We start from the raw sequence: 13,266 nt of genomic DNA on the forward strand, positions 1-13,266 counted from the left end.
TTACGGTACGGAGTCAATGTGGAGGCTATATACAGGGGGTACCGGCACAGAGTCAATGTGCGGGGGAACCGGTTAGTCAAGGTAGTATGTACATGTAGTTATTAAAGTGACCATGCATAGATGATAACAACAGAGAGTAGCAGTGGTGTAACATAGGGCGGGGTTAATGTAATAGTCTGGTGGCCATTTGATTAGATATTCAGGAGTCTTATGGCTTGGGGGTAGAAGCTGTTGAGAAGCCTCTTGGACCTCAACTTGGTGCTCCGGTACCACTTGCTGTACAGTAGCAGAGAGAAGTGTTAATGACTGGAGTGGCTGGAGTCTGACAATTTTCAGGGACCTTCCTCTGACACCGCCTGGTATTGAGGTCCTGGATGTTGGGCCTCTTGGCCCCAGTGATGTACTGGGCCATTCGCACTACCATCTGTAGTGGCTTGCGGTTGGAGGCCGTACCAGGCAGTGATGCAAACGGTCAGAATGCTCTCGATGGTGCAGCTGAAGAACCTTTTGAGGATGTTAGCACCCATGCCAAATCTTTTAGTTTCCTGAAGGGGAATAGGTTTTGCCGTGACCTCTTCATGACTGTCTTGGTGTGCTTGGACCATTCTAGTTTGTTGGTGATGTGGACACCAAGGACCTTGAAGCTCTCAACCTGCTCCACTACAGCCCCGTCGATTAGAATGGGGGCGTGATCGGGTCCTCTTTTTCATTTAGTCCACAATCATCTCCTTGGTCTACATAAAGTATACTAGGGACCAGGTGATACCAGAATCACGATAGTTTTTAGGATCATGGCAAGGAAACAAAACAGGAAGTGGATTTAACTTCCAACAGCCCTTATGATGTCACTCAGACTCACGTTGTCAGCCAGACTCACGTTGTCAGCCAGACTCACGTTGTCACCCAGACTCACGTTGTCACCCAGACTCACGTTGTCAGCCAGATTCACGTTGTCAGCCAGACTCACGTTGTCAGCCAGACTCACGTTGTCAGCCAGACTCACGTTGTCAGCCAGACTCACGTTGTCAGCCAGACTCACGTTGTCAGCCAGACTCACGTTGTCAGCCAGACTCACGTTGTCAGCCCGACTCACGTTGTCAGCCAGACTCACGTTGTCAGCCAGACTCACGTTGTCAGCCAGACTCACGTTGTCAGCCAGACTCACGTTGTCACCCAGACTCACGTTGTCACCCAGACTCACGTTGTCAGCCAGACTCGCGTTGTCAGCCAGACTCACGTTGTCAGCCAGACTCACGTTGTCAGCCAGACTCACGTTGTAAGCCAGACTCACGTTGTCAGCCAGACTCACGTTGTCAGCCAGACTCACATGGATTTATTTTCCAGGCTGCAGAACACAGTATGTTACATACAGCAGGTTTTTAAAGACCAGAGTTTTGGTCTGCTTTGTGTTTTCATTTGTTGCCGTGGAAAACATATTGCGGTACTGGTATCGGCCCAGCCCTATGGTGTACACACTCTCACACACACACACACACACACACACTCACACACACTCTCACACACACACACACACACACACACACACACACACACACACACACACACACACACACACACACACACACACACACACACACACACACACACACACACACACACACGTCTGCAGAATCCCCAGATGTGTGTGTGTGTGCCTATGTATAGTCTGTATGTATGTATGTATGTATGTATGTATGTATGTATGTATGTATGTATGTATGTATGTATGTATGTATGTATGTATGTATGTATGTATGTATGTATGTATGTATATATATATATATGTTGTGTTACCTGTATCTAGTCCCTGTGTGTATATATAGTGTATATATAGTGTGTGTTACCTGTATCTAGTCCCTGTGTGTATATAGTGTATATATATAGTGTGTGTTACCTGTATCTAGTCCCTGTGTGTATATATAGTGTGTGTTACCTGTATCTAGTCCCTGTGTGTATATAGTGTATATATATAGTGTGTGTTACCTGTATCTAGTCCCTGTGTGTATATAGTGTATATATATAGTGTGTGTTACCTGTATCTAGTCCCTGTGTGTATATATAGTGTGTGTTACCTGTATCTAGTCCCTGTGTGTATATAGTGTATATATATATAGTGTGTTACCTGTATCTAGTCCCTGTGTGTATATAGTGTGTGTTACCTGTATCTAGTCCCTGTGTGTATATAGTGTGTTTATATAGTGTGTGTTACCTGTATCTAGTCCCTGTGTGTATATATAGTGTGTACATATAGTGTGTGTTACCTGTATCTTGTCCCTGTGTGTATATAGTGTATATATAGTGTGTGTTACCTGTATCTTGTCCCTGTGTGTATATAGTGTGTGTTACCTGTATCTAGTCCCTGTGTGTATATAGTGTGTTTATATAGTGTGTGTTACCTGTATCTAGTCCCTGTGTGTATATATAGTGTGTATATATAGTGTGTGTTACCTGTATCTTGTCCCTGTGTGTATATAGTGTATATATAGTGTGTGTTACCTGTATCTTGTCCCTGTGTGTATATAGTGTGTATATATAGTGTGTGTTACCTGTATCTTGTCCCTGTGTGTATATATAGTGTGTATATAGTGTGTTACCTGTATCTTGTCCCTGTGTGTATATAGTGTGTATATATAGTGTGTGTTACCTGTATCTTGTCCCTGTGTGTATATAGTGTATATATATAGTGTGTGTTACCTGTATCTAGTCCCTGTGTGTATATATAGTGTATATATAGTGTGTGTTACCTGTATCTAGTCCCTGTGTGTATATAGTGTGTTTATATAGTGTGTGTTACCTGTATCTAGTCCCTGTGTATATATAGTGTGTGTTACCTGTATCTTGTCCCTGTGTGTATATAGTGTGTATATATAGTGTGTGTTACCTGTATCTTGTCCCTGTGTGTATATAGTGTGTATATATAGTGTATATATAGTGTGTGTTACCTGTATCTTGTCCCTGTGTGTATATAGTGTGTATATATAGTGTGTGTTACCTGTATCTTGTCCCTGTGTGTATATATAGTGTGTATATAGTGTGTTACCTGTATCTTGTCCCTGTGTGTATATAGTGTGTGTTACCTGTATCTTGTCCCTGTGTGTATATATAGTGTATATATAGTGTATATATAGTGTGTGTTACCTGTATCTAGTCCCTGTGTGTATATAGTGTATATATAGTGTGTGTTACCTGTATCTAGTCCCTGTGTGTATATAGTGTGTGTTACCTGTATCTAGTCCCTGTGTGTATATAGTGTGTATATATAGTGTATATATAGTGTGTGTTACCTGTATCTAGTCCCTGTGTGTATATAGTGTATATATAGTGTGTGTTACCTGTATCTAGTCCCTGTGTGTATATAGTGTGTATATATAGTGTGTGTTACCTGTATCTTGTCCCTGTGTGTATATAGTGTGTATATATAGTGTGTGTTACCTGTATCTTGTCCCTGTGTGTATATAGTGTGTATATATAGTGTGTGTTACCTGTATCTTGTCCTTGTGTGTATATAGTGTGTTTATATAGTGTGTGTTACCTGTATCTAGTCCCTGTGTGTATATAGTGTGTTACCTGTATCTAGTCCCTGTGTGTATATAGTGTGTATATATAGTGTGTGTTACCTGTATCTAGTCCCTGTGTGTATATAGTGTTTATATAGTGTGTGTTACCTGTATCTAGTCCCTGTGTGTATATAGTGTGTTTATATAGTGTGTGTTACCTGTATCTTGTCCCTGTGTGTATATATAGTGTGTATATAGTGTGTTACCTGTATCTAGTCCCTGTGTATATATAGTGTGTGTTACCTGTATCTTGTCCCTGTGTGTATATAGTGTGTATATATAGTGTGTGTTACCTGTATCTAGTCCCTGTGTGTATATATAGTGTGTATATATAGTGTGTGTTACCTGTATCTAGTCCCTGTGTGTATATAGTGTGTATATATAGTGTGTATATATAGTGTGTGTTACCTGTATCTAGTCCCTGTGTGTATATAGTGTGTATATATAGTGTGTATATATAGTGTGTGTTACCTGTATCTAGTCCCTGTGTGTATATAGTGTGTGTATATAGTGTGTGTTACCTGTATCTAGTCCCTGTGTGTATATAGTGTGTGTATATAGTGTGTGTTACCTGTATCTAGTCCCTGTGTGTATATATAGTGTGTATATATAGTGTGTGTTACCTGTATCTTGTCCCTGTGTGTATATAGTGTGTGTTACCTGTATCTAGTCCCTGTGTGTATATAGTGTGTGTTACCTGTATCTAGTCCCTGTGTGTATATAGTGTGTGTTACCTGTATCTTGTCCCTGTGTGTATAGTGTGTATATATAGTGTGTGTTACCTGAATCTTGTCCCTGTGTGTATATAGTGTGTGTTACCTGTATCTTGTCCCTGTGTGTATATAGTGTGTGTTACCTGTATCTTGTCCCTGTGTATATATAGTGTGTGTTACCTGTATCTTGTCCCTGTGTATATATAGTGTGTGTTACCTGAATCTTGTCCCTGTGTGTATATAGTGTGTTACCTGTATCTAGTCCCTGTGTGTATATATAGTGTATATATAGTGTGTGTTACCTGTATCTAGTCCCTGTGTATATATAGTGTGTGTTACCTGTATCTAGTCCCTGTGTGTATATAGTGTGTGTTACCTGTATCTTGTCCCTGTGTATATATAGTGTGTGTTACCTGTATCTTGTCCCTGTGTATATATAGTGTGTTACCTGTATCTAGTCCCTGTGTGTATATAGTGTGTGTTACCTGTATCTTGTCCCTGTGTGTATATAGTGTGTGTTACCTGTATCTTGTCCCTGTGTGTATATATAGTGTGTGTTACCTGTATCTAGTCCCTGTGTGTATATAGTGTATATATATAGTGTGTGTTACCTGTATCTTGTCCCTGTGTGTATATATAGTGTGTGTTACCTGTATCTTGTCCCTGTGTGTATATAGTGTGTATATATAGTGTGTGTTACCTGTATCTTGTCCCTGTGTGTATATAGTGTGTATATATAGTGTGTGTTACCTGTATCTAGTCCCTGTGTGTATATAGTGTGTATATATAGTGTGTGTTACCTGTATCTTGTCCCTGTGTGTATATATAGTGTGTGTATATAGTGTGTGTTACCTGTATCTTGTCCCTGTGTGTATATAGTGTGTGTATATAGTGTGTGTTACCTGTATCTTGTCCCTGTGTGTATATAGTGTGTGTATATAGTGTGTGTTACCTGTATCTTGTCCCTGTGTGTATATAGTGTGTATATATAGTGTGTGTTACCTGTATCTTGTCCCTGTGTGTATATATAGTGTGCATATATAGTGTGTATATAGTGTGTGTTACCTGTATCTTGTCCCTGTGTGTATATAGTGTGTATATATAGTGTGTGTTACCTGTATCTTGTCCCTGTGTGTATATAGTGTGTATATATAGTGTGTGTTACCTGTATCTTGTCCCTGTGTGTATATAGTGTGTATATATAGTGTGTGTTACCTGTATCTTGTCCTTGTGTGTATATAGTGTGTTTATATAGTGTGTGTTACCTGTATCTAGTCCCTGTGTGTATATAGTGTGTTACCTGTATCTAGTCCCTGTGTGTATATAGTGTGTATATATAGTGTGTGTTACCTGTATCTAGTCCCTGTGTGTATATAGTGTGTTTATATAGTGTGTGTTACCTGTATCTAGTCCCTGTGTGTATATAGTGTGTTTATATAGTGTGTGTTACCTGTATCTTGTCCCTGTGTGTATATATAGTGTGTATATAGTGTGTTACCTGTATCTAGTCCCTGTGTATATATAGTGTGTGTTACCTGTATCTTGTCCCTGTGTGTATATAGTGTGTATATATAGTGTGTGTTACCTGTATCTAGTCCCTGTGTGTATATATAGTGTGTATATATAGTGTGTGTTACCTGTATCTAGTCCCTGTGTGTATATAGTGTGTATATATAGTGTGTATATATAGTGTGTGTTACCTGTATCTAGTCCCTGTGTGTATATAGTGTGTATATATAGTGTGTATATATAGTGTGTGTTACCTGTATCTAGTCCCTGTGTGTATATAGTGTGTGTATATAGTGTGTGTTACCTGTATCTAGTCCCTGTGTGTATATAGTGTGTGTATATAGTGTGTGTTACCTGTATCTAGTCCCTGTGTGTATATATAGTGTGTATATATAGTGTGTGTTACCTGTATCTTGTCCCTGTGTGTATATAGTGTGTGTTACCTGTATCTAGTCCCTGTGTGTATATAGTGTGTGTTACCTGTATCTAGTCCCTGTGTGTATATAGTGTGTGTTACCTGTATCTTGTCCCTGTGTGTATAGTGTGTATATATAGTGTGTGTTACCTGAATCTTGTCCCTGTGTGTATATAGTGTGTGTTACCTGTATCTTGTCCCTGTGTGTATATAGTGTGTGTTACCTGTATCTTGTCCCTGTGTATATATAGTGTGTGTTACCTGTATCTTGTCCCTGTGTATATATAGTGTGTGTTACCTGAATCTTGTCCCTGTGTGTATATAGTGTGTTACCTGTATCTAGTCCCTGTGTGTATATATAGTGTATATATAGTGTGTGTTACCTGTATCTAGTCCCTGTGTATATATAGTGTGTGTTACCTGTATCTAGTCCCTGTGTGTATATAGTGTGTGTTACCTGTATCTTGTCCCTGTGTATATATAGTGTGTGTTACCTGTATCTTGTCCCTGTGTATATATAGTGTGTGTTACCTGTATCTAGTCCCTGTGTGTATATAGTGTGTGTTACCTGTATCTTGTCCCTGTGTGTATATAGTGTGTGTTACCTGTATCTTGTCCCTGTGTGTATATATAGTGTGTGTTACCTGTATCTAGTCCCTGTGTGTATATAGTGTATATATATAGTGTGTGTTACCTGTATCTTGTCCCTGTGTGTATATATAGTGTGTGTTACCTGTATCTTGTCCCTGTGTGTATATAGTGTGTATATATAGTGTGTGTTACCTGTATCTTGTCCCTGTGTGTATATAGTGTGTATATATAGTGTGTGTTACCTGTATCTAGTCCCTGTGTGTATATAGTGTGTATATATAGTGTGTGTTACCTGTATCTTGTCCCTGTGTGTATATATAGTGTGTGTATATAGTGTGTGTTACCTGTATCTTGTCCCTGTGTGTATATAGTGTGTGTATATAGTGTGTGTTACCTGTATCTTGTCCCTGTGTGTATATAGTGTGTGTATATAGTGTGTGTTACCTGTATCTTGTCCCTGTGTGTATATAGTGTGTATATATAGTGTGTGTTACCTGTATCTTGTCCCTGTGTGTATATATAGTGTGCATATATAGTGTGTATATAGTGTGTGTTACCTGTATCTTGTCCCTGTGTGTATATAGTGTGTATATATAGTGTGTGTTACCTGTATCTTGTCCCTGTGTGTATATAGTGTGTATATATAGTGTGTGTTACCTGTATCTTGTCCCTGTGTGTATATATAGTGTGTGTATATAGTGTGTGTTACCTGTATCTTGTCCCTGTGTGTATATAGTGTGTGTATATAGTGTGTGTTACCTGTATCTTGTCCCTGTGTGTATATAGTGTGTGTATATAGTGTGTGTTACCTGTATCTTGTCCCTGTGTGTATATAGTGTGTATATATAGTGTGTGTTACCTGTATCTTGTCCCTGTGTGTATATATAGTGTGCATATATAGTGTGTATATAGTGTGTGTTACCTGTATCTTGTCCCTGTGTATATATAGTGTGTATATATAGTGTGTGTTACCTGTATCTTGTCCCTGTGTATATATAGTGTGTATATAGTGTGTGTTACCTGTATCTAGTCCCTGTGTATATATAGTGTGTATATATAGTGTGTGTTACCTGTATCTTGTCCCTGTGTATATATAGTGTGTATATATAGTGTGTGTTACCTGTATCTTGTCCCTGTGTGTATATAGTGTGTATATATAGTGTGTGTTACCTGTATCTAGTCCCTGTGTGTATATATAGTGTATATATAGTGTGTGTTACCTGTATCTAGTCCCTGTGTGTATATATAGTGTATATATAGTGTGTGTTACCTGTATCTAGTCCCTGTGTATATATAGTGTGTGTTACCTGTATCTAGTCCCTGTGTGTATATATAGTGTGTATATATAGTGTGTGTTACCTGTATCTTGTCCCTGTGTATATAGTGTGTGTATATATAGTGTGTGTTACCTGTATCTTGTCCCTGTGTGTATATAGTGTGTATATATAGTGTGTGTTACCTGTATCTTGTCCCTGTGTGTATATATAGTGTGTGTTACCTGTATCTTGTCCCTGTGTGTATATATAGTGTGTATATAGTGTGTGTTACCTGTATCTTGTCCCTGTGTGTATATAGTGTGTATATATAGTGTGTGTTACCTGTATCTAGTCCCTGTGTGTATATATAGTGTGTATATATAGTGTGTGTTACCTGTATCTAGTCCCTGTGTGTATATAGTGTGTATATATAGTGTGTATATATAGTGTGTGTTACCTGTATCTAGTCCCTGTGTGTATATAGTGTGTATATATAGTGTGTGTTACCTGTATCTTGTCCCTGTGTGTATATAGTGTGTATATATAGTGTGTGTTACCTGTATCTAGTCCCTGTGTGTATATAGTGTGTGTTACCTGTATCTAGTCCCTGTGTGTATATATAGTGTGTGTTACCTGTATCTAGTCCCTGTGTGTATATAGTGTGTATATATAGTGTGTGTTACCTGTATCTAGTCCCTGTGTGTATATAGTGTGTGTTACCTGTATCTTGTCCCTGTGTGTATATAGTGTGTATATATAGTGTGTGTTACCTGTATCTTGTCCCTGTGTGTATATAGTGTGTGTATATATAGTGTGTGTTACCTGTATCTAGTCCCTGTGTGTATATAGTGTGTGTTACCTGTATCTTGTCCCTGTGTGTATATAGTGTGTATATATAGTGTGTGTTACCTGTATCTTGTCCCTGTGTGTATATATAGTGTGTATATATAGTGTGTGTTACCTGTATCTTGTCCCTGTGTGTATATATAGTGTGTATATATAGTGTGTGTTACCTGTATCTAGTCCCTGTGTGTATATATAGTGTGTATATATAGTGTGTGTTACCTGTATCTTGTCCCTGTGTGTATATAGTGTCTATATATAGTGTGTGTTACCTGTATCTTGTCCCTGTGTATATAGTGTGTGTATATATAGTGTGTGTTACCTGTATCTTGTCCCTGTGTGTATATAGTGTGTATATATAGTGTGTGTTACCTGTATCTAGTCCCTGTGTGTATATATAGTGTGTGTTACCTGTATCTTGTCCCTATGTGTATATATAGTGTGTGTTACCTGTATCTAGTCCCTGTGTGTATATAGTGTGTGTTACCTGTATCTAGTCCCTGTGTGTATATATAGTGTGTGTTACCTGTATCTTGTCCCTATGTGTATATATAGTGTGTGTTACCTGTATCTAGTCCCTGTCTATATATAGTGTGTGTTACCTGTATCTAGTCCCTGTGTGTATATAGTGTGTTTATATAGTGTGTGTTACCTGTATCTAGTCCCTGTCTATATATAGTGTGTGTTACCTGTATCTAGTCCCTGTGTGTATATAGTGTGTATATATAGTGTGTGTTACCTGTATCTAGTCCCTGTGTGTATATAGTGTGTATATATAGTGTGTGTTACCTGTATCTAGTCCCTGTGTGTATATAGTGTGTATATATAGTGTGTGTTACCTGTATCTTGTCCCTATGTGTATATATAGTGTGTGTTACCTGTATCTAGTCCCTGTGTGTATATAGTGTGTGTTACCTGTATCTAGTCCCTGTGTGTATATATAGTGTGTGTTACCTGTATCTTGTCCCTATGTGTATATATAGTGTGTGTTACCTGTATCTAGTCCCTGTCTATATATAGTGTGTGTTACCTGTATCTTGTCCCTGTGTGTATATAGTGTATATATATAGTGTGTGTTACCTGTATCTAGTCCCTGTGTGTATATAGTGTGTTTATATAGTGTGTGTTACCTGTATCTAGTCCCTGTCTATATATAGTGTGTGTTACCTGTATCTAGTCCCTGTGTGTATATAGTGTGTGTTACCTGTATCTTGTCCCTGTGTATATAGTGTGTGTATATATAGTGTGTGTTACCTGTATCTTGTCCCTGTGTGTATATAGTGTGTATATATAGTGTGTGTTACCTGTATCTAGTCCCTGTGTGTATATAGTGTGTATATATATAGTGTGTGTTACCTGTATCTAGTCCCTGTGTGTATATAGTGTGTATATATAGTGTGTGTTACCTGTATCTAGTCCCTGTGTGTATATAGTGTGTATATATAGTGTGTGTTACCTGTATCTTGTCCCTATGTGTATATATAGTGTGTGTTACCTGTATCTAGTCCCTGTGTGTATATAGTGTGTGTTACCTGTATCTAGTCCCTGTGTGTATATATAGTGTGTGTTACCTGTATCGTGTCCCTATGTGTATATATAGTGTGTGTTACCTGTATCTAGTCCCTGTCTATATATAGTGTGTATATATAGTGTGTGTTACCTGTATCTTGTCCCTATGTGTATATATAGTCTGTGTTACCTGTATCTAGTCCCTGTCTATATATATTGTGTGTTACCTGTATCTTGTCCCTGTGTGTATATAGTGTATATATATAGTGTGTGTTACCTGTATCTAGTCCCTGTGTGTATATAGTGTGTTTATATAGTGTGTGTTACCTGTATCTAGTCCCTGTCTATATATAGTGTGTGTTACCTGTATCTAGTCCCTGTGTGTATATAGTGTGTGTTACCTGTATCTTGTCCCTGTGTGTATATAGTGTGTATATATAGTGTGTGTTACCTGTATCTTGTCCCTGTGTGTATATATAGTGTGTGTTACCTGTATCTAGTCCCTGTGTGTATATAGTGTGTATATATAGTGTGTGTTACCTGTATCTTGTCCCTGTGTGTATATATAGTGTGTGTTACCTGTATCTAGTCCCTGTGTGTATATAGTGTGTGTTACCTGTATCTTGTCCCTGTGTGTATATAGTGTGTATATATAGTGTGTGTTACCTGTATCTTGTCCCTGTGTGTATATATAGTGTGTGTTACCTGTATCTAGTCCCTGTGTGTATATAGTGTATATATATAGTGTGTGTTACCTGTATCTAGTCCCTGTGTGTATATATAGTGTGTGTTACCTGTATCTTGTCCCTGTGTGTATATAGTGTGTATATATAGTGTGTGTTACCTGTATCTAGTCCCTGTGTGTATATAGTGTGTATATATAGTGTGTGTTACCTGTATCTTGTCCCTGTGTGTATATAGTGTGTATATATAGTGTGTGTTACCTGTATCTTGTCCCTGTGTGTATATAGTGTGTATATATAGTGTGTGTTACCTGTATCTTGTCCCTGTGTGTATATAGTGTGTATATATAGTGTGTGTTACCTGTATCTAGTCCCTGTGTGTATATAGTGTGTATATATAGTGTGTGTTACCTGTATCTTGTCCCTGTGTGTATATAGTGTGTATATATAGTGTGTGTTACCTGTATCTTGTCCCTGTGTGTATATAGTGTGTATATATAGTGTGTGTTACCTGTATCTAGTCCCTGTGTGTATATAGTGTGTGTATATATAGTGTGTGTTACCTGTATCTAGTCCCTGTGTGTATATATAGTGTATATATAGTGTGTGTTACCTGTATCTTGTCCCTGTGTGTATATAGTGTGTGTATATATAGTGTGTGTTACCTGTATCTTGTCCCTGTGTGTATATAGTGTGTTTATATAGTGTGTGTTACCTGTATCTAGTCCCTGTGTGTATATAGTGTGTGTATATATAGTGTGTGTTACCTGTATCTTGTCCCTGTGTGTATATAGTGTGTATATATAGTGTGTGTTACCTGTATCTAGTCCCTGTGTGTATATAGTGTGTATATATAGTGTGTGTTACCTGTATCTTGTCCCTGTGTGTATATAGTGTGTATATATAGTGTGTGTTACCTGTATCTTGTCCCTGCGTCTCTGCTGCTCAGCCAGTTTGTTGGTGAGGGCGCTGCGTCTGGCCCGGAGCTCTCGGATGTCATCCTCACTACCATCATCACCGTCCGACACAGACGACTCCGCCTCCACGATGACGTCATCACTCTGCGACACAGCAACGGAAGAGAAGGACTTGTTACAAAACTGAGACACACACACACACACACACACACACACACACACACACACACGACTCAGCTAACCAAGGTCTTCATGAAGGTTGCTATATGATAACTGATCATTTACATGGAAATCAATGTTGTGAGGTTCAGCATTAAAACACGGTTGAATCAGCTGTTTAACTTCCGTTGTTTGGATAAAAGCCAGCGACACACAGGACACGGACACACCTCTCTCTCTGTCTGCGAGTCCTGCCTGCTGCGGGCGTCGCCGGGGCGACCGGGTTGGGGAGAGGTTGCCATGGAGACGTACTTCCCTCCTTTAAAAGCCAGGAGAGGTTCTTCCTGTCCACACAGAGCCTCCAGGAAATACTTCAATACTGTTACCCTTTTACAGTCAGCAGCTATCGCCTAGAGAGAGGGGGAAAGGGGGGGAGAGGGAGAAAAGGGGGGGAGAGGGAGGAGAGGGAGAGAAGGTGGGGAGAGGGAGAAAAGGGAGGGAGAGAAGGGAGGAGAGGGAGAGAAGGAGGGAGAAAAGGGGAGGAGAGGGAGAGAAGGGAGGAGAGGGAGAGAAGGTGGGGAGAGGGAGAAAGGGGGGGGGAGAGGGATAAACGGGGGGAGAGGGAGAAAAGGGGGAGAGGGAGAAAAGGGGGAGTTGGGAGAAAAGGGGGGAGAGAGGGAGAAAAGGGGGGGGGGGAGAGGGAGAAAAGGGGGAGAGAGGGAGAAAAGGGGGGGGAGAGGGAGAAAAGGGGGAGAGGGAGAAAAGGGGGGAGAGAGGGAGAAAAGGGGGGATAGGGAGAAAAGGGGGAGTTGGGAGAAAAGGGAGAGGGAGAAAAGGGGGGGAGAGAGGGAGAAAAGGGGGAGAGGGAGAAAAGGGGGAGAGAGGGAGAAAGAGGGGGATAGGGAGAAAAGGTGGGGATAGGGAGAAAAGGGGGGAGAGAGGGAGAAAAGGGGGGAGAGAGGGAGAAAAGGGGGGGATAGGGAGAAAAGGGGGGAGAGGGAGAAAAGGGGGAGAGGGAGAAAAGGGGGAGAGGGAGAAGAGGGGGGGAGAGAGGGAGAGAAGGGGGGGAGGTAGAGAAGGGGGGAAGAGGGAGAAAAGGGGGAGAAAAGGGGGG

General features: G+C 40.0%; 1 protein-coding gene across 1 annotated transcript in view; it reads right to left on the bottom strand.

Annotated features, from left to right (window-relative positions):
- Window positions 1-820: 820 nt before the first annotated feature.
- The window catches only part of LOC135534620 (telomerase-binding protein EST1A-like), a gene marked incomplete at its 5' end in the record, with an annotated part of 34,313 nt that continues 21,867 nt past the window's right edge, over window positions 821-13,266 (bottom strand). The window contains 4 exons of the mRNA XM_064961555.1: window positions 821-1,322; window positions 1,371-1,477; window positions 11,994-12,137; window positions 12,383-12,562. Coding sequence (XP_064817627.1) covers window positions 821-1,322; window positions 1,371-1,477; window positions 11,994-12,137; window positions 12,383-12,562 — 933 coding nt within the window. The remainder of the gene's footprint in view (window positions 1,323-1,370; window positions 1,478-11,993; window positions 12,138-12,382; window positions 12,563-13,266) is intronic.

The sequence above is a fragment of the Oncorhynchus masou genome, unplaced genomic scaffold (assembly GCF_036934945.1).
Source record: "Oncorhynchus masou masou isolate Uvic2021 unplaced genomic scaffold, UVic_Omas_1.1 unplaced_scaffold_3678, whole genome shotgun sequence".
NCBI lineage: Eukaryota > Metazoa > Chordata > Actinopteri > Salmoniformes > Salmonidae > Oncorhynchus > Oncorhynchus masou.